At 45.5% G+C, this 19196-nt stretch overlaps 1 protein-coding gene and 1 long non-coding RNA gene across 2 annotated transcripts in view; one reads left to right on the forward strand and one right to left on the reverse strand.

The window, feature by feature from the left end:
- The window catches only part of LOC108594082 (uncharacterized), a 114613-nt gene that overhangs the window by 32101 nt on the left and 63316 nt on the right, over positions 1-19196 (forward strand). The gene's annotated exons all lie outside the window — the stretch shown is intronic.
- Positions 16569-17858, reverse strand: LOC118142829 (uncharacterized protein encoded by LINC02881). Its single transcript, XM_078344111.1, is given in 5 exon segments — positions 16569-16899; positions 16902-17008; positions 17010-17036; positions 17357-17603; positions 17828-17858. Coding segments are annotated over 5 exon segments (453 nt in total). The 3' UTR covers positions 16569-16858.

Raw genomic sequence — 19196 nt, forward strand, 5'->3', positions numbered from 1 at the left:
TTGTAGTTCTCCTTGAAGAGGTCTCTTACGTTCCTTGTGAGTTGTATTCCAAGGTATTTTATTCTTTTTGTAGCAATTGTGAATGGCAGTTCGCTCTTGATTTGGCTTTCTTTAAGTCTGTTATTGGTGTAGAGGAATGCTTGTGATTTTTGCACATTGATTTTATATCCTGAGACTTTGCTGAAGTTGCTTATCAGTTTCAGGAGTTTTTGGGCTGAGGCAATGGGGTCTTCTAGGTATACTATCATGTCGTCTGCAAATAGAGACAATTTGGCTTCCACCTTTCCTATTTGAATACCCTTTATTTCTTTTTCTTGCCTGATTGCTCTGGCTAGAACTTCCAGTACTATATTGAATAGGAGTGGTGAAAGAGGGCATCCTTGTCTAGTGCCAGATTTCAAAGGGAATGCTTCCAGTTTTTGCCCATTCAGTATGATACTGGCTGTTGGTTTGTCATAAATAGCTTTTATTACTTTGAGATACATTCCATCGATACCGAGTTTATTGAGGGTTTTTAGCATAAAGGGCTGTTGAATTTTGTCAAATGCCTTCTCTGCGTCAATTGAGATAATCATGTGGTTTTTGTTTTTGGTTCTGTTTATGTGGTGAATTACATTTATAGACTTGCGTATGTTGAACCAGCCTTGCATCCCCGGGATGAATCCTACTTGATCATGATGAATAAGTTTTTTGATTTGCTGTTGCAATCGGCTTGCCAATATTTTATTGAAGATTTTTGCATCTATGTTCATCATGGATATTGGCCTGAAGTTTTCTTTTCTTGTTGGGTCTCTGCCGGGTTTTGGTATCAGAATGATGTTGGTCTCATAAAATGATTTGGGAAGGATTCCCTCTTTTTGGATTGTTTGAAATAGTTTTAGAAGAAATGGTGCCAGCTCTTCCTTGTGTGTCTGGTAGAATTCGGCTGTGAACCCGTCTGGACCTGGGCTTTTTTTGTGTGGTAGGCTCTTAATTGCTGCCTCAACTTCAGACCTTGTTATTGGTCTATTCATAGTTTCAGCTTCCTCCTGGTTTAGGCTTGGGAGGACACAGGAATCCAGGAATTTGTCCATTTCTTCCAGGTTTACTAGTTTATGTGCATAGAGTTGTTTGTAATATTCTCTGATGATGGTTTGAATTTCTGTGGAATCTGTGGTGATTTCCCCTTTACCATTTTTTATTGCATCTATTTGGTTGTTCTCTCTTTTATTTTTAATCAATCTGGCTAGTGGTCTGTCTATTTTGTTGATCTTTTCAAAAAACCAGCTCTTGGATTTATTGATTTTTTGAAGAGTTTTTCGTGTCTCAATCTCCATCAGCTCAGCTCTGATCTTAGTTATTTCTTGTCTTCTGCTGGGTTTTGAGTTTTTTTGGTCTTGGTCCTCTAGCTCTTTCAATTTTGACGATAGGGTGTCAATTTTGGATCTCTCCATTCTCCTCATATGGGCACTTATTGCTATATACTTTCCTCTAGAGACTGCTTTAAATGTGTCCCAGAGGTTCTGGCACGTTGTGTCTTCGTTCTCATTGGTTTCAAAGAACTTCTTTATTTCTGCCTTCATTTCGTTGTTTACCCGGTCAACATTCAAGAGCCAGTTGTTCAGTTTCCATGAAGCTGTGCGGTTCTGGGTCGGTTTCTGAATTCTGAGTTCTAACTTGATTGCACTATGGTCTGAGAGGCTGTTTGTTATGATTTCAGTTGTTTTGCATTTGTTGAGCAGTGCTTTACTTCTAATTATGTGGTCAATTTTAGAGTAGGTGTGATGTGGTGCTGAGAAGAATGTGTATTCTGTGGATTTGGGGTGGAGAGTTCTGTAAATGTCTATCAGGTTTGCTTGCTCCAGGTCTGAGTTCAAGCCCTGGATATCCTTGTTGATTTTTTGTCTGGTAGATCTGTCTAGTATTGACAGTGGAGTGTTAAAGTCTCCCACTATTATTATGTGAGAGTCTAAGTCCTTTTGTAAGTCCTTAAGAACTTGCCTTATGTATCTGGGTGCTCCTGCATTGGGTCCATATATGTTTAGGATCGTTAGCTCTTCTTGTTGTATCGATCCTTTTACCATTATGTAATGGCCTTCTTTGTCTCTTTTGATCTTTGTTGCTTTAAAGTCTATTTTATCGGAGATGAGAATTGCAACTCCTGCTTTTTTTTGCTTTCCATTTGCTTGGTAAATCTTCCTCCATCCCTTTATTTTGAGCCTTTGTGTATCCTTGCATGTGAGATGGGTTTCCTGGATACAGCACACTGATGGGTTTTGGCTTTTTATCCAATTTGCCAGTCTGTGTCTTTTGATTGGTGCATTTAGTCCATTTACATTTAGGGTTAATATTGTTATGTGTGAATTTGATACTGCCATTTTGATGCTAAGTGGCTGTTTTGCCCGTTAGTTGTTGTAGATTCTTCATTATGTTGATGCTCTTTAGCATTTAGTGTGATTTTGGAATGGCTGGTACTGGTTGATCCTTTCTATGTGTAGTGCCTCTTTTAGGAGCTCTTGTAAAGCAGGCCTGGTGGTGACAAAATCTCTGAGTACTTGCTTGTTCGCAAAGGATTTTATTTTTCCTTCACTTCTGAAGCTCAGTTTGGCTGGATATGAAATTCTGGGTTGAAAGTTCTTTTCTTTAAGAATGTTGAATATTGGCCCCCACTCTCTTCTGGCTTGTAGTGTTTCTGCCGAGAGATCTGCTGTGAGTCTGATGGGCTTCCCTTTGTGGGTGACCCGACCTTTCTCTCTGGCTGCCCTTAGTATTCTCTCCTTTATTTCAACCCTATTGAATCTGACGATTATGTGCCTTGGGGTTGCTCTTCTTGTGGAATATCTTTGTGGTGTTCTCTGAATTTCCTGCAATTGAGTGTTGGCCTGTCTTGCTAGGTGGGGGAAATTTTCCTGGATGATGTCCTGAAGAGTATTTTCCAGCTTGGATTCATTCTCTTCGTCCCCTTCTGGTACACCTATCAAACGTAGGTTAGGTCTTTTTACATAGTCCCACATTTCTTGGAGACTTTGTTCATTCCTTTTTGCGCTTTTTTCTCTGATCTTGGTTTCTCGTTTTATTTCATTGAGTTGGTCTTCGACTTCAGATATTCTTTCTTCTGCTTGGTCAATTCGGCTATTGAAACTTGTGCATGCTTCGCGAAGTTCTCATATTGTGTTTCTCAGCTCCTTTAATTCATTCATATTCCTCTCTAAGTTATCCATTCTTGTTATCATTTCCTCAAATCTTTTTTCAAATCTTTTCTCAAGGTTCTTAGTTCCTTTGCATTGATTTAATACATGATCTTTTAGCTCACCAAAGTTTCTCATTATCCATCTTCTGAAGTCTAATTCCGTCATTTTGTCACAGTCATTCTCCGTCCAGCTTTGTTCCCTTGCTGGTGAGGAGTTTTGGTCCTTTCTAGGAGGCAAGATGTTCTGGTTTCGGGGGGTGTTTTCCTCCTTTTTGCGCTGGTTTCTTCCCATCTTTGCGGATTTGTCCGCTGGTCGTCTGCATAGTTGCTGACTTTTCGATTGGGTCTCTGAGTGGACACCCTGAATGTTGATGATGAAGTATTTCTGTTGCTTGGTTTTCCTTCTACCAGTCTAGCCCCTTCGCTGTACGAGTGCTGAGGTCCGCTCCAGACCCTGCTTGTCTGGGGTGCACCTCTAGCAGCTGTGGCACAGCGAGGGATGCTACCAGTTTCTTTTTCTGCTATCTTTGTCCCAGGATGGTGCCTGCCTAATGTCAGTCTTTTGGATATAGAGGGGTCAGGGAGCTGCTTGAGGAGACAGTTTGTACTTTATAGGGGTTTAATTGCTGAGCTGTGAGCTGTGTTGTTCATTCAGGGCTGTTAGGCTGCTATGTTTGATTCTGCTGCAACAGAGCTCATTAAAAAAACCCTTTTTTTTCCTCAAATGCTGTGTTGAGAGGTTTGGGCTTTATTTTTAGATGTCCGTTGAGGTCCTGCCCAGCTAGGATGCAGACTAGCCACTGTTTGCCTGCCGAGGCTCCGCCCTGCTGTTGTGAGGCTCGCCCCGGCTCCGCTGTTCTGCTGTTCTCCGCCACGCCCTGCGGCGGAGTCTCTCTGTTGTAGCGGGTTGCCTCGGCGATGGCAGGCTGCGTCAGCAGTGGGCATGTATCTCAGTAGGGACGGGTTGCCTCGGCAACGGCTGGCTGCGTCAGCAGTGGGCGTGTATCTCAGTAGGGACGGGTTACCTCGGCAACAGCTGGCTGCGTCAGCAATGGGCGTGTATCTCAGTTGGGGCGGGTTACCTCGGTAATGGTGGCCGCCCCTCCCCCTCAGAGCGTCTCGGGCCGTCTGCACGGGGCTTGTTTGAAATCGCGGTTTTGTTCGTCCCACTGGGCCAATCCTAACGCTCTGTTCCTGCAATCCCCTGGGCTGGCCCACTGTTCAAGTCTAGCTCAGTCTCAAGTCCAGCCCTCTCACGTCTCCAGTTGCCGGTTCAACGGGGCACCCGGACAAGTGCGCCCTGTGGGGAGCGCTGGGTAGGGCCGGCCGCCGCCACCCCGGCTGCTGGCTTCGCCAGGCGTAATATCTGCCTGGCGTCCCGCGTCTCCTCCTCACTTGGGAATTTCCCCGTTCCGTGAGCAACAAAGATCAGTCTGGAAATGCAGCTCAGACTCACCTCTCCGCAGACACAACGAGAACTCCAATCCTGGGTTGTTCTCACAGCGCCATCTTGAGTCCCTTCTTTCTTCTATTAACTTTTAGCATGTTAATATTTTGCTGATTTGCTTCAAAATTTTTAAGAACGGTAATGTCAAGCTCAAAAGCCCTCACCCCTTAATTCCTGCCTGCTCCTCAGCAGAACTGCTTTTCCTGAAGTTGGTATAATTAATTAACAGTATTGTTGCATAATTTTACAGTATTTGTATATATTTTGCTACTCGATTTCTTGATTTTTACATTTGCACTTGTGTATTTGATATTAATCCATGTAGATACATATAGATCCAATTTGTGTGTTCTGTTGCATGATATTCCATTGTATGAATAAACTACAGCTTATACATGCATTTCCCGACTGAGTGACAGCTAAGTTGCGGAGCTTTTTTTCTTGTTATAAACAATGGTACAAATCAATGTCTTTGTACATGTTGCTGAATCTATATGTGTGAAGGAATTTCTCTAGGATATAGGCACACATGCATGTTTGCATATGCCCACATACATTATATGTTATGCGTATGCACATTTGTATATGCACAGTATAAGCATATGCAGATGCACATGTATATGCACACACATACACATTCATATGTGTACGTGTATACATGTGTGTTTTGCATGTACACTTCATGTAACATGGACTAATTGAAGATACATATATCTTGTGTACACTTCCAGTTTTGATTGAAAAATTGATATTTTATAGGTCAAAAGAATGAAATATTGGCAATGACGTAGAATTCAACCTATTGCCAGGTGGTGCTCCCATTGTGTGGCTGTTGTCATTTTCCTTTTCATAGCTTTGCTGATTCTGAATGTCCTGTTTTATGTAATAAGTTTGCTTATTACTTTCTAATATTTTATGTTAATTTGATCATTATCTTCATCTCCTTACTTAACTGCTTGAACAAAGTTCTTTGTGCATTGTGGATGCTTATTCTTTGTCATGTGTTTTGTTAGCGTAGTCTCCCAGCTTTCACACTGTTGTTTGATTTTGATCATATGGTTTTGCAGAACTGTGCATATTTTACATAGTCAAATTTGCTTGTCACTTCCTTTATGATTAATTAATTCTGGGCATGTGTAGAAAGGCTTTATGTATCCCAATATCATAAAAATACATTCTCTCTTCTGGTACTTTTGTGATTTTATTTATTATGTTTAAATATTTGGTACAACCGCCAATAAATTTGGTATGAGAACTTAGGTAGGAGACTACATTCCTTCTCCTTCCCCTGCTCGCCAATTGAGCTGTGGTTTTTTTTTTTTTTTTTTTTTTTGGTGGCATTGCTTACTTATGGCACTGAAATGTTACATTTATAAAATCCAGTACTTCCATTTATTCTTGGTTGTGTTTCTGGATTCTGTCTTGTTCTATTTCTTTGATTATATCTGCACTGGAATCACTGGATTTTAATCATTCTAGCCTTTAACATCCGACTGAACCAAGCTTGCTACAGTACCCGCTCCCCCACAATTTATTCTTCAGATTTATTAAAAAAATCACTAAGTTTCTAACACGGAAGATGTCTGGAGTCTTGTTGTGATTGCATTAAATTATTTATTACTGCATGACACGTTCTGAGTGCCTCTTCCAGACAAAAGTACATCTCTCCCTTTCCTTCAGTCTTCTTGTTTATCTCTGAAGAGAGTGGGTGAGGCCTTGCTAAGCAAAACAAAACAAGACCCAGAAACTTAAGGGAAAAGACTCATACATGTGAGTATACAAAAACAAAACTAAAATTCACCAAGGAAAAATACAGTAGAAGTTAAATTAAAAAACTACACCAAACTGGAAAAATACTTGCCAAACACATCAGAAAAAGAACATGTCACTAATGTAAAGCCAGGCATTACAAATCTGTCACCAAAATGTCACACACAGTGGAAAAATTGACGATACACATGGGAGTCCATAGAGGAAGAAAAAACTAAATAATAAAGAAACGGCATAGGATTATTCACTACTGAGCCTGGAAAAGGGTAAATTATCCCATATTAGCCAGTGTGGAAGGTAGGAGGAAGGCCTCTGGTGCTTTGGGAGAGCACCTTTGTGCAATGGCATAGGTGTGATATTACCTGTAGAGGCAAAAGATGGAATGCACCTAAATGCCAATCTAGAGGGACTTGGGAAAATGCATGATCATTCTTCCCTAAAATAACATACAACGCAGTTTTGAAAAAGAATGGATAGGTCTGAATGTGCTGAAATGTATTGTTATAGCAAAGAAACTAGGATTTAGAAGAGTAGGCACTGACTGCTCTAATTTGATATGAAAAGGATATGAACCAATGGACACAAGTGAATAAATGGGCTTGCATATGTAAGACATCTGGAGGCACAGAAAAACTATTCATGATGGTTACCTCTTGCAAGGAATCTGGTGTTCTGGTTTGTGAGGGACAGTTGCTATCATTTTTCAAATATTTAGATTTTTTTTAAACACATGCTTGCCTTACTTTCAATAAGTAAATAAAAGAGGATTGAATGGCACCGTGAGAATGCATCTGATATGTGAAACATCCACGTTTGTTAAACAAATATAATGGAACATCTCTTTTGGAAATCAATTACGATTTGCAAAGTTGGACCCCTAAGTTCCTAAGTTTTGTAAAAATTTAAATTCAATCCAGTTATACTTTTAAATTAGGGAGCAGGTGGTTCCTAATCCAGATGTGAGAGGAACTGCATGCCAGCAGTCACTTTCAGTTTTAAAGAGAGAGGCTGATTAACCTTGGTGAGAGGATCCTTAACAGAAAAGGGCAGATGTGGTGGGGGAGGGAAAGCCAGAGACACAGTTTACACTTTTTCTGTCACGCAGGGACACTTGCTCAGCCTGTGCTCCTTTTCCTTCGGCCTCTTAGGGACGCACATTTTTAAATGATTCTCTGCTACTCTTCTGCACGCAAAATAGCTTTTGTTTCTACGCTTTTTGGTGTAAGATTTTCAATTATTTCCTCAGCCCTTCATCTGACCAAGGTTGGGGTCTATTTCTTCTTCCTAGATCTTCCCACAGTCCTGGCTGTGAGGCTGTTTCGGGAGTCCCACAGAAACAGGTTGCAGCCTACTCACTGAGGAACTGCTCGTATATCCTTTGTGAGTTCTGAGAGTGCTGAGAGCTTTCCAGAGTAGTCTGGAGATAACACCCTGGACTTGTCCACGCTCACTTTTGAAACAAAGCAGATGTGGGATAATTAGTGGTTGGTTCCATATTTTTTGGAAGACGTAATTTTTCTTCCTGAAAGAATGCACGGAAGAGATGCATTTCACGTAGCAGGCCAAGTGCAGTAACAGGAACATGCACAGAAGTTTATGGGAATGGAGGGGAAGGGGACTGGGAACGGTATAAAGGAGGAGGACGAATTCTCCAAGTGGAACGTGGTCCCAGAACAGAATTAGAGGAGGCAGAGGTATGAGAGTGGACAACAGCCTCTAATGGAACAGGCCAACTAGGTTAAAAACATGGAAGAGGCTCCCGTGGACCTCTGCACTAGCACGGGATCTTGAGGACACGAGAGTGATGGGGACCTTTTCTACCCCTTCCCTTCTGCTAAGTCACTCCCTTTGGGGGCAGAGAGACCTGGCTCTAAGGTACAGCTCCTACACTCAGCAGGTGTGTGTCAACGTGAAAATCTCTTCCCTTCTAGAGACCTCACTTCCTCATCAGCAAAATGTAAATATTTAGCACCAGTTTCACAAAATCTCATGCCTAGCATGTAGTAGTTGCTCAATAAATACAAGCTTCCTTTATCCCTCATGAATTCCTTTAGTGTAAGTACTACTTGTTCCTCCACTTGGCGTTCAAAGTCTGAACCACTCATAACAGCACACAAACGTGACCTTCTAACATCTCTGAGTGCTAGACTTTCACTTTAATAATAGAAACGACTAATAATATCTCAGCAAGAGACTCCTAACTCAGAGTTCCAGATCCTTCTATCATACGCACCCTGTGATGCAGCTGGCCTAGGACCACTATGGTCCCTGAGAGACAGATGCAGAAATGGAAGCCGAGGCCAAGTGGCTTACAAGGCCACTAAGTGAGTGACCAGCTAGCCAGGCCTCAACCCACTGACTCTCTTGCCTGAGGTGGCAACAGTCCTTGTCAGGCAGGTCATTAAACATCAAAATCACAGGTTTCTTCCTTTTTCAAATGTTCTTACTTTTTTGCCTTTGGAAACGTATTCATTTTTAGGGTCCATCATTTTTTTTGTGTGTGAGACAGAGTCTTGCACTCTCACCCAGGCTGGAGTGCAGTGGTGCAAGCTCAGCTCACTGCAACCTCAACCTCCTGGGCTCAAGTGATCCTCCCCCTTTAGCCTCCTGAGTAGCTGGGACTACAGGAGCATGCTGCCATGCCTGGTGAATTTCTTTTTTGTATTTTTGTAGAGATGGGGTTTCTTCATGTTGCCCAGATTGGTCTTGAGTTCTGGCCTGAAGCAATCCTCCTTCTTCAGATTCCCAAAGTGCTGGGATTACAGGCATGAGCCACTGCACCCAGCCTAGGGTCCATCTTAAGACTTATATTTCGGAATTCTTCCAACATTAGTGTGAGGTGTGTGTGTGTGTGTGTGTGTAGAGAGAGAGAGAGAGAGCTTGTGTGTGATCTGAATGTTCTGGCATTTGTGTAGGACACCCTTTAGGGACTCTGGCTATGCCTCCATAACAATTTCTCCTTAGTGGGAAGAAAGCAAGGGTAACAGGCTGTGACTGTGCTTTTTGTTCTTCAGCAAGGAAGAACCAAGCACTGCATGCCTCTCGTAGAAGATGGACTTTGCAGACTGCAAGAGGGGAAAGGAAAGGGACGTGTGATGTTTGTAGGTGCCCTGGGAGAAGTCCCTCTTTGCCTAGAAATTGTTTAGGCATACCTTTATAATGCTTCTGGAAGAAAAGAAAGAAAAATCCTATTTCCTGAATGAGATAAGGAAGCTTTTGATTGAGTGTCAGTATCGAACCAGCCCCAGTTGAAATGAGAATTGTGCTTGGATGTCACTGTTGACCCATCCTCTCAGTCCTGGTAAAACCAACACAAGGGGGTGGAACCCCCCACCCCCGTGCCCCACTTGAAATGGTTGCTGGTTCTTGGGTTGAGCTGGTCTTTGGTGGCCGGCACCCATCTGCTATTGCCCCTAGAGGAGGTGAGTGTGGTTCTGGGTCCCTGGCTGCTTGGGGCAGGGACTACTGAGGATGAGGTCCAGATGTTCTTTGTCACCAATGCTGTAGGAATTAAAGGGTCTTTACAGCCCCTTAGTCCTGACATTTCCATCTCCTCGAGATGAAAAGAATCAAATTGAGGCTGACAGAGGAGTCTCCTCAGGTTGGGGAGTTCCTGTGAGCGAGCCTCCTCAGCTGGGGACACCCACACACCTGCAAAGTGCTCTGACCTGAGAAAATGATGCCGATGTGGTGAGGGGTATCTAGACTGGCCCTTCAAGAGCCTGCCTTTTGTATGGAGGTCAGGTAGGTGGCTTGCTGGGGAGGGCTGCTGTCCTGGAGGCAGGTGGGGTAGGGGGTCAGGTGGGATAGGGAGTCAGGAGAGGCCTCACAGGGAAGACTTATGTTACAGAGAGGTTATTGTCCTCAGAATCTAACGCTAATTTAAGTTTTAAGGGTGGGCGTGGTGACTCACGCCTGTAATCCCAGAACTTTGGGAGGCTGAGGCAGGAGGATCGTTTGAGCCCAGGAGTTCGAGGCCAGCCTGGGCAACACAGCAAGATACTGAAAGTTAGGAAAGTTAGGCTGAGAGGGTTGAAGCCCAGCCCTCCTGGTGCTCAGGCCACCCCTGCACCCTGGATAGGACTGCCTGGGGCCGGGCGGGGGGGTTGTAGTGAGCGGCCGTGGACAAGCTGGGGCCAAGGTGAGCCCAGAACTTCTTGGCCACCTCTCTCTGGACCTGGCCACCTTACCATAGTGATTTTCAGTACCTGGAGGGGCAGAGCTGGAAGCACTGAGCGGGCAGTGGGGGACAGCACCCGCTGTCGGCGTCAGGTGCGGGGTGGAGGAGGCTGTGCTAAAACCTTTGCAAAAGGCTCCTGGCAAATGCATGGACAATTTCGGAGGGTTTATGATTTACAGCTGGGGAAAGTGAGTCGGAGTGGTCACCAAAGAGTAGATTAATGACTCCATTATCACACATCTTAGGTTTTAGCTTTCTGGAAGTGAGTGTTCTTTCCTTTAAAACATAACGTCTGGCCTTCTCTGTGAATGGTGGGCCTCTGAGTGCTTCCTCTGGAGCTGGTTTCTGGTGCTGGTGTGTCTGCGAGGTGGGCGAAGGGGCTCTGCAGCTGATCCAGAGCTTCCAGAAGCAGCCCTGTGTGTTTTTCCATTGAATGTGATGACATTCCATAACTAAGGGATTAGTGGACCCTTTAATGTTCTCAGGCTTCCTAAAACGATGAGAGAAATTCCTCCCAGACTCTAGAAGATGCTTCAGAATGAGCTTCTTGATGAGGCTTTACAAAAAGAAGGATCGATGGCCAGGGCTTAGTGCCATGTAAATTGACACAAGACAAGCTAGCCGACAGCCATGATCAATCAAAGACGAATAAAGAGAAAAAGAAAATACAGCATGTGTCCCGGAAAGAACTTCTGGGGCTTAATGGAAATTAGGAATTAACCTGATAACTAGGGGACAGTTCACTGATAAGATCAGAAAAGAAAATTTCAGAGGGAAAAAAACCTTATCTTTGGAAAAACACAATAAATCATGGATAAAAAGCATTAAAAAATCCTATAAGTACTGTGGCACTAAAATTTTAATTAGAAAATTGGTAGAGCAGTATGCTGGCCAAAAAAAAAATCAATTAGTGATTAATTAAACAAAAATTATAACTTAATCTAAACTTAATTTCTAATTAAAATTTGGGAGAAAAATGCCCACAAATACTTCAAGCTAATTTTAGCCTCCTGTCTGCCAGAGAGCATGCACTGGGCTTTAAAATACACAAATTCTGCTTGCAGCCAACTTATCATGTAGATATGAATTTAAGAAAATAATACTTTAATGCGTGCAGATGCCTGGATAGTTTTTTGTCTCTAAGCCCTCCCTGAAGCTTGCATTACTAGCTGATGAATATGTCAAGGAAATGTCAGAGAAACTGTGGTGAAGGCTCAGTGAGGTATGTGAATAATCAGAGTCTCCTGGAGCCCCACTCAGCCTCCCTCTCCTAAATCTGCTAATACCTCTTCCAAAGCTCTTATCTCCACCTCCATCCCGTACCCCTGCCCCAATCCAAACTGCCAACTGCTAGATTTTTGAGAATTCTGACTAGTTTCCATGGTCTTTGACTCCAGCAGGGGGTGGGGGGAAGAAAAGTGACACACATGCGTGATCACATCACTCCAGCCAGGAATTCCTCCGGGGCTCCCTGCCAGCCCTGGGGTGGAAGCTCCCCTCCAGGTCTTGTTTATCCTTGGTGCTGAAGCCATTTCTAATGTTCGCCCTGACCCCTGTCCTCTCCCTCCACAGAAGTCATTTCCCTGGGGAAACCTCTCTGTCCACGCACAGCCCACACCAGTCCGCACTCCTCCAGCCGCCGATGCTGGGCCGAGTGGTCATGCACCTGAACCATGGCCATCCGTTCATCTGTCCCTGGGCAGGGGAGTGGTCTGCTCATCATCCTAGCCTTAACGGAGACTTCAGCCAGTGTGCAGCACCTGTTTAGTGGTGTTTGTTGAAGGAACGAGTGAATCCTGCAGTTCTGTGTTGCAGTTGTCACAGGTTTCCCAGGACTCCACCCCACTGGGCCTGCGTCTTGCTGTTCCTTGAGTTCTCTGCATGGATTGAGTGTGTACGGATCCTGTGGGGCATGCCAGCTACACAGGTCTGGCGGGCAGTCTGGGGATTAGCAGGTCCCATCTTGACCTCATCCTTCAGTTGGAGGGCACCAGTGGCATGAAATTTTCTCTAAAATGCCGAGGTGTGGTGGGGGAAGTTCAGATCTCTTTCCTGCTGCCTTGGGGCTTTGTGCAGAGCCTCAGTGTAATACTGCTCACTGAGTTGTATATATTTTATTGTGAATTTGTGCCTCATTTTACTGCCCTTTGCTTTGCACTGACCTTCACAGACATGCGCAGACACAGAGGGGGTGCAGAGAGGGTTGCAGTGGCCTTTCTGGAGAGAGATGGCAGCTGATGCTGAGGGCCGGCCGGGGCAGCAGAGTGGGGCTCTAACTTGTCTCTGCAGTCACCCCAGGTTTAGCCTGCAGGGCAGGGAGGCTGCAGAACGTTCTGTTTCAGGAGGGATGCAGGTATACTGACCTTCAGGTTCCTGGCACTCCGTGATAGATCCCACAGGTTGGAAAATGTGGCGACTTAACCTCACAAGGAAGAGAGGATCCCTTGTGCTCTAGAAGCCTGTTAAAATTTCTGTCAAATGCTCTAATAGAGGCAGGTTCAGAGGTCCAGGAGCACAGAGAGGAGGGATATTTTACCTCTCACTATAAGGGTTGGAGTTGGGGAGGCTTCATGGAGGGCATGGCAGAAGGCCACGAAAGATGAGAAGAGACAATGGCCCCAGCAAAGGTGGAGGAGCCAGGGAGTACTCCTATGTTGGGACCACAGTGTCCCAGAGAGTGGCAGGAAGTGACTCCAGGTTGCAGCAGCTAAGTTGGGGCCTTCAGTGCTGGCCTAAGGAGGCTGAATTTTCTCTTGTGAGTGAAAGAGGAACAGGGAGTAATGGCTGCATTGAAGAGAGGAGACCTGTAGAGAACATGATGAGTGGGAAGGTGGTCCAGGGCAGGACCCAAGGGCAGGAAAGAGCTGGGGGGAGCAGAGCCAACTCCCCCTCACTCCCGAGTGAATGACTTGGGAGGAGGAGGAGGATGTGCTGAGCAGATGTGGCAGTTTGGGCTGATACTGGTCCATGGCCTATTAGGAACTGAGCTCAGCCCCTCATCTTGTCAAAGGACAAATGAAACCTCTATGACTTCATCTTACTCAGAGACTCTGAATTTTTCAGGAGTAGGCACAGTTTTTTTCCCCATCTGTCCCTATGTCTTTTGTACAGATGTGATATGAATCCAATCTGTGCTTGAGAAAGGATTGTTTAAGGAGCAGACAGATCCTGTAACTTGCAAAATTGATGAGTTTGGGCTAACATCACTGGGTTGCTGTTCTGAGAGATCTAGAAATGCTATAATAGGACAGCTTAGAAAAGTGGTAGAAACATAGGCTCTGGAGTCAGCCTTCCCAGAGTTCAACTCCCAGCTCTGCCACTTAGCAACTGTGAGACCTCTGGCAGTTACTCTGCCTCTGTGTGCTTCAGCTCTTTTGTGGATACAGAGCAGCACAATAGTATCTGTCTCTTACAGTTGGTTCAGTGATTAGAGCTGGGCCTAACCAGCACTGTGTAAAGAAGTTGGTTTTTACTTTTGTTTGCATTGCTGTAGAATTCAAATCATCAGTATTGATAAAAGCAAGGTAACAAAGGGGAGTTAAAAAGAAAATAATTTAATCATAAATCCAGGCAAAGAGCTTGTATATAAAATTAAACACGAGAAAACCCTGGCTAGTAAAAACAGAGTTTCTGGCAGAAGCATTATTTTCCGTTGTAAATACTGTGGTTATTAAGTCCTTGTGTGATTTGTTGGCATCTTTTCAGTTTTGGAGGATATTTTTAATAGTTTTGTTTCCTTCTGACTATGCTGACATGACCTCATAGTGCTGTGTAGGGGAAATGATGGGAGTAGAGAGGCCTTACTGCAGAATATTAAATGTACCCTCTCAGGGGGTTTTAACAATGCTCTCACCTGAGCACTCAGAATGCTGTTTCTAGTGAGTTTTTGCCACACTTACAAGTTGTGATGTTTCCCAAGAAAAATATTACATTTTAGAAAGTCATAAGGAAAGAGCCATGATTATTTGGATATTTTACATTATATTACATATTCTTTTTATAATTTTGTTTACTAACTCTATCTTTTATGATAAGGAAGTTATAGCACACAGTGAGAATGACTGGCATATTTTGCTGTATTTGGTAAGCAATTTTGTACTACTTAGAGGAGGGGTCTGCAACCCTACTGCTCTGCAGCCTGTTAGGAACTGGGATGCACAGCACGAGGTGAGTGTCAGGCGAGCGAGCATTGCCACCTGAGCTCCGCTTCCTGTCAATCAGTAGTGGCATTAGATTCTCATAGGAGCACGAACCCAACTGTGAACTGCACATTTGAGGAATCTAGGTTGCATGTTCCTTATGAGAATCTAACTAATGCTTGATGATCTGAGGTGGAACTGTTTTATCCTGATCTATATTCCTTGCCCATGGAAAAATTGTCTTCCATGTCTTCCGTGCCAAAAAGGTTGGGGACTGCTGGCTTAGTGCAATTGTGACTTAAACAAAGAACATTATTCCCATGATTTTATTTAAAATGTCTGGTCCTCATATCACTGTGAATAAGGTCTCTTCAGACTATGAAAGAGTTAAGGTTAATGTGAGATTTAAAGTGTACTTCCTAATCAAATTTGGCTATGTATACCTGCTTTCTATGCAAAAACTCAAATTAACCAGATATATGATTCCGAATATCTGGGCAATTGCCCCTAGGTATGCAAAAGTGGATTTTCGTAATTGCCTTACTTTTGGTGGGAACTGTGGAACCAAGATGGAACATCTTTGCCTTGTCTACAGTCCCACTAACTGGCAATTTTATTTATTTTATTTTATTTTTGTGAGTCCTACTCTGTCATCCAGACTGGAGTGCTGTGGCATGATCTCGGCTCACTGCAACCTCTGCCTCCCAAGTTCTAGCAATTTTCATGCCTCAGCTTCCAAGTAGCTGGGCTTATAAGTAAGCACCACCATGCCTGGCTCATCATTGTATTTTTAGAAGTGACAGAGTTTTGCCATGTTGCCCAGGCTGGTCTAGAACTCCTGGACTCAAGTGATCTGCCCACTCCAACCTCTCAACGTGCTAAAATTACAGGTGTGAGCCTTGATACCTGGTCCCACTGGCAATTTTAAAGGGCAGCAAGTCCTCTCAGGCAAGCACTATGCTTAAGCTTTGCTCCAAACGCTATTGTTAATCTATTTTTCACCAGTCTGTTCTGCTCCATTGGCTTTGAAGCACTCCTTTTCTTTTATTTTTTTTCCCCTTTTTATTGCATTTTAAGTTTTGGGGTACATGTGCAGGACATGCAAGATAGTTGCATAGGTACACACATGGCAGTGTGATTTGCTGTCTTCCTCCCCTTCACCCACATCTGGCATTTCTCCCCATGCTATCCCTCCCCAGCTCTCCCCCCACCCGCTGTCCCGCCCCTATTTCCCCCAACAGACCCCAGTGTGTAGTGCTCCCCTCCCTGTGTCCATGTGTTCTCACTGTTCATCACCCGCCTATGAGTGAGAACATGTGCTTATTTCATTTTCTGTTCTTGTGTTTCGGTTTGCCTCTGATGGCCTGCCTGCCACAAGCAGTCCTCTAGAATATGGACCTGTGCTTGGCTTTTCTACACAAGCACGGACAACCCTCAATTACTGGGCGACATTCATCACCTCCTGCCAACTAGACAGTGAGGTGTGTCCCGGGAGAGTGGGACCTTGAACTCGTCTCGGCCTTGCTTGGGACGTGGTCCAGGAGGTTATGGGAAGACACTGGTTTAGAAGCTGACCTCATGGGTTCGCTATTCTTATGTAACACTTAGGAAGAGCAGAGACCCACGCGGTTCAGTCCCAGAGCAATGCTGTGGTCAAGAGAACACAGTCCAGCTACCAATAGTTATTTCAAAACAGTTCAAGTTCTTTGTTTATATTTCTCAAAAAAAGAAAAAAGAAAAAAGAAAAAAAAAGGAAGGTGTGGCCGAGCTGGAAACCCCCCTTTCAGGGGGCCCTCAGGTGGGAGCTTGCTTGGACACCTCTCTACCCGCCCAACCCTCCAAACACCCCTTTCCTCCCTGAGTGTTGATTTGTTGATCCAGATTCTGAATAAATGAAGTTGCACAGAATCTACTGGACAGAAAGGAAACTGCCTGGAGGCCCAGGGCTGAGGGGAGGCCCGGAGCAGGGTGGGTGCGCGACTCCGCAGTGAGCAGGGAGGGCAGGCTGGGGGCGTTCACCACCCTGAGGTCTCTTCTTCCCACAGCCCTGAGACCCAGGCTCCCCTGTTCCTCCCTCCAGACCCTGTCCGTCCTCCCCGCGGGGCTCCCTCGCAGCTCTGGGGAAGGGGCGGGCTGCGTCCTCGGCACCTTTCTCAGCAGCCACTGCAGCGCATCCCAGCACGTCCTCCAGGAGCCCGCCTTCTCCTGTCACCCGGGCTTTCCCCACAGCGCAGCGTCCCCTGGTCCCCTCGGGGCTGGAACTGGGGTCCCCGCAGACAGTGCAAAAGGAGGTCCCTGTTGCCTCCCATGCAAGCTGTAGGACGCTTAGAGCTGCGGGAGGAGGAAAGAAGAGAAGAAGAAATACAGTTAAGTGTGATGTGGGTACAAAGGAACCAACACCGAGCTTCCGAGGGCCTAGAAAGGAGCCCCGGGAGACGCGCCCCGGGCCTGGGTCATCGCCTCAGCGCAGCGCCTGCCTTCAGCGGGCTCCAGTCTCTCCCGAGGCCCCCACCCCCTTCTCCCCCTTCCCACCTTCTCCCCCGTTCCCACCTGCGGCCCACCCGAGGCCCCCTCCCCCCTTCTTCCCCCTCCCACCTGCGGCCTTCCCGAGGCCTCCTCCCCACTTCTCCCTTTTCCCATCTTCTCCTCACCACCTGCGGCCCTCCCGAGGCCCCCTCCCCGCCTCCGTACCTCCCATCCCCACTCGTAGCCCTCCCGAGGTCCCCCTAGTACCCCCAACCCCGAGTCCCTCCAGAGACCTCCTGGGCTCGCGCTCCTCCCAGTTGCCTGAGGCTGAGTCCTGGAGAGGTCTCGGGACTGCCTTTCTAGGGGATCGTCCCAACCAAGGGGAGGAAGGCCTTTGGAGAGCATCTAAGGAGGACATCCTCACTGTGTCTTCTCACTCTCTCCACCCAGCGCCTGTGACCCAGCCCCAGCCCGCGGCCCACAGACCCCGGCTCTAAGCATCCCTGGTGAGCGCCTTCTGCACCAGAGCTCCGCACAGCACCAGCCCTTGTGCTCCCCCAGCTTCTGTTCATTTGCTGCAGTCCTGAAGGGTCAGTTCTTGAGCATCCATGCTGCCAGGTGACAAACCCAGGCACGCAGAGAGGTACATCCTTTACCCAGGGTGACACGATGTGGAGCTGAATCCATGTCTGGGAGTCTGGTGACCGCGTCTGGGCTCTGACAGCGCAGCCACCTCACAGTGAAACAAACTGGGGACTGGCCTTGTCCTGACTGGCCTTAGGACAGTGCAGCAGCCCGCAGTCTCCTGGCCAGTCCCTACGATTGACAAGTGCCAACAATGTCCCACAGCCATGCCAGTAGAGGCTGTTTGACTGTGGTCATTTCACATGCATCTGCTTAGTCTTCTTTTGCCAGATTTTATGCTTTTGTGCCAGTTCCAATTTAAGTAAAAATCTGGACATGCCTGGCAAACATGATGCACCTCTAGCCTTGCAGGCTCCTGTTTTTCTTTCTTTCTCTTTCTTGGGATTAGAAAGAGTACATGTAAACTGCTTAGTCCAGGAGCTGGCAGAGAAAGTAGACACTCAATTAAATAACAGCAATCTAAGTGCACAAAGCTGGTCGTGTGTCTGGCATTACCCCTCACACCTGTCTCCCATTCTAAGCATCCTGTTGAGCACTTGGTAATTCCTCACTTGAAAGAGATTATAAAGAGTTTTTTGTTCATATTTTAAAAGATTTTTTTTTATTGTGGTAAGAGGTATATAATGTAAAGTTTGTACTTTCACATTATTGTACAACCTCACCAGCACCTATCTCCAGAACTTTTTCATCATCTCAGACAGAAACTCTGTCCTCATTAAACACTGACTCCCCATTAAACACTGACTCCCCATTAAACACTGATTCCTGTCCCCAGCCCTTAGTAACCACCATTCTACTTTCTGTCTCTCTGAGTTTGAGTACTCTAGGTATAAGTTATAAAGAGTTTTTATCAACACAAACCATAATAAACCTTAAACCTCTAGAATTTAATTAAAGGGTTGGTTTCTCCCATCTCTTCAAACAGCTATCACCCTTCACAAAAGTTTCCAAATCAAATAGAGAAGGAAAGTAGGGTCTCCTTGTCTGGGGCCTGCAAGACTTTCCCAGCTGTGAGATCGCTTGCCAGCCCACCTTGGGTCTCTTAGCTTCGGATCTTCCACTGCTCCACTGTCTCCTCCCAGCTCTTGCTGCTTGTCCAGATACTGCAGGCTCAGCAATATCCCAGCCTTAGTCCCACTGGGAAAAGGTGCTATTTTTTTCCCCAGCATTGCTACCATTTGCTTTTTCTGTTATTCCTCCCACAGTCATAAGTATTCACTCTCTGGGTAATAGAAAACGTTGTTTCACATTGTCCTCCGTTAAACCCTGTTCAACCAGTGCTTCCCTGGAAGGGACCAATTAATTCATCCAGGGACCGACTCTCAGAAATAGACTTGCTAGAAATAATCATTTATGATTCAATTTTCAATGCAAATCAGG

The sequence above is a fragment of the Callithrix jacchus genome, chromosome 12 (genome assembly GCF_049354715.1).
Source record: "Callithrix jacchus isolate 240 chromosome 12, calJac240_pri, whole genome shotgun sequence".
NCBI classification, from domain to species: Eukaryota; Metazoa; Chordata; class Mammalia; order Primates; family Cebidae; genus Callithrix; species Callithrix jacchus.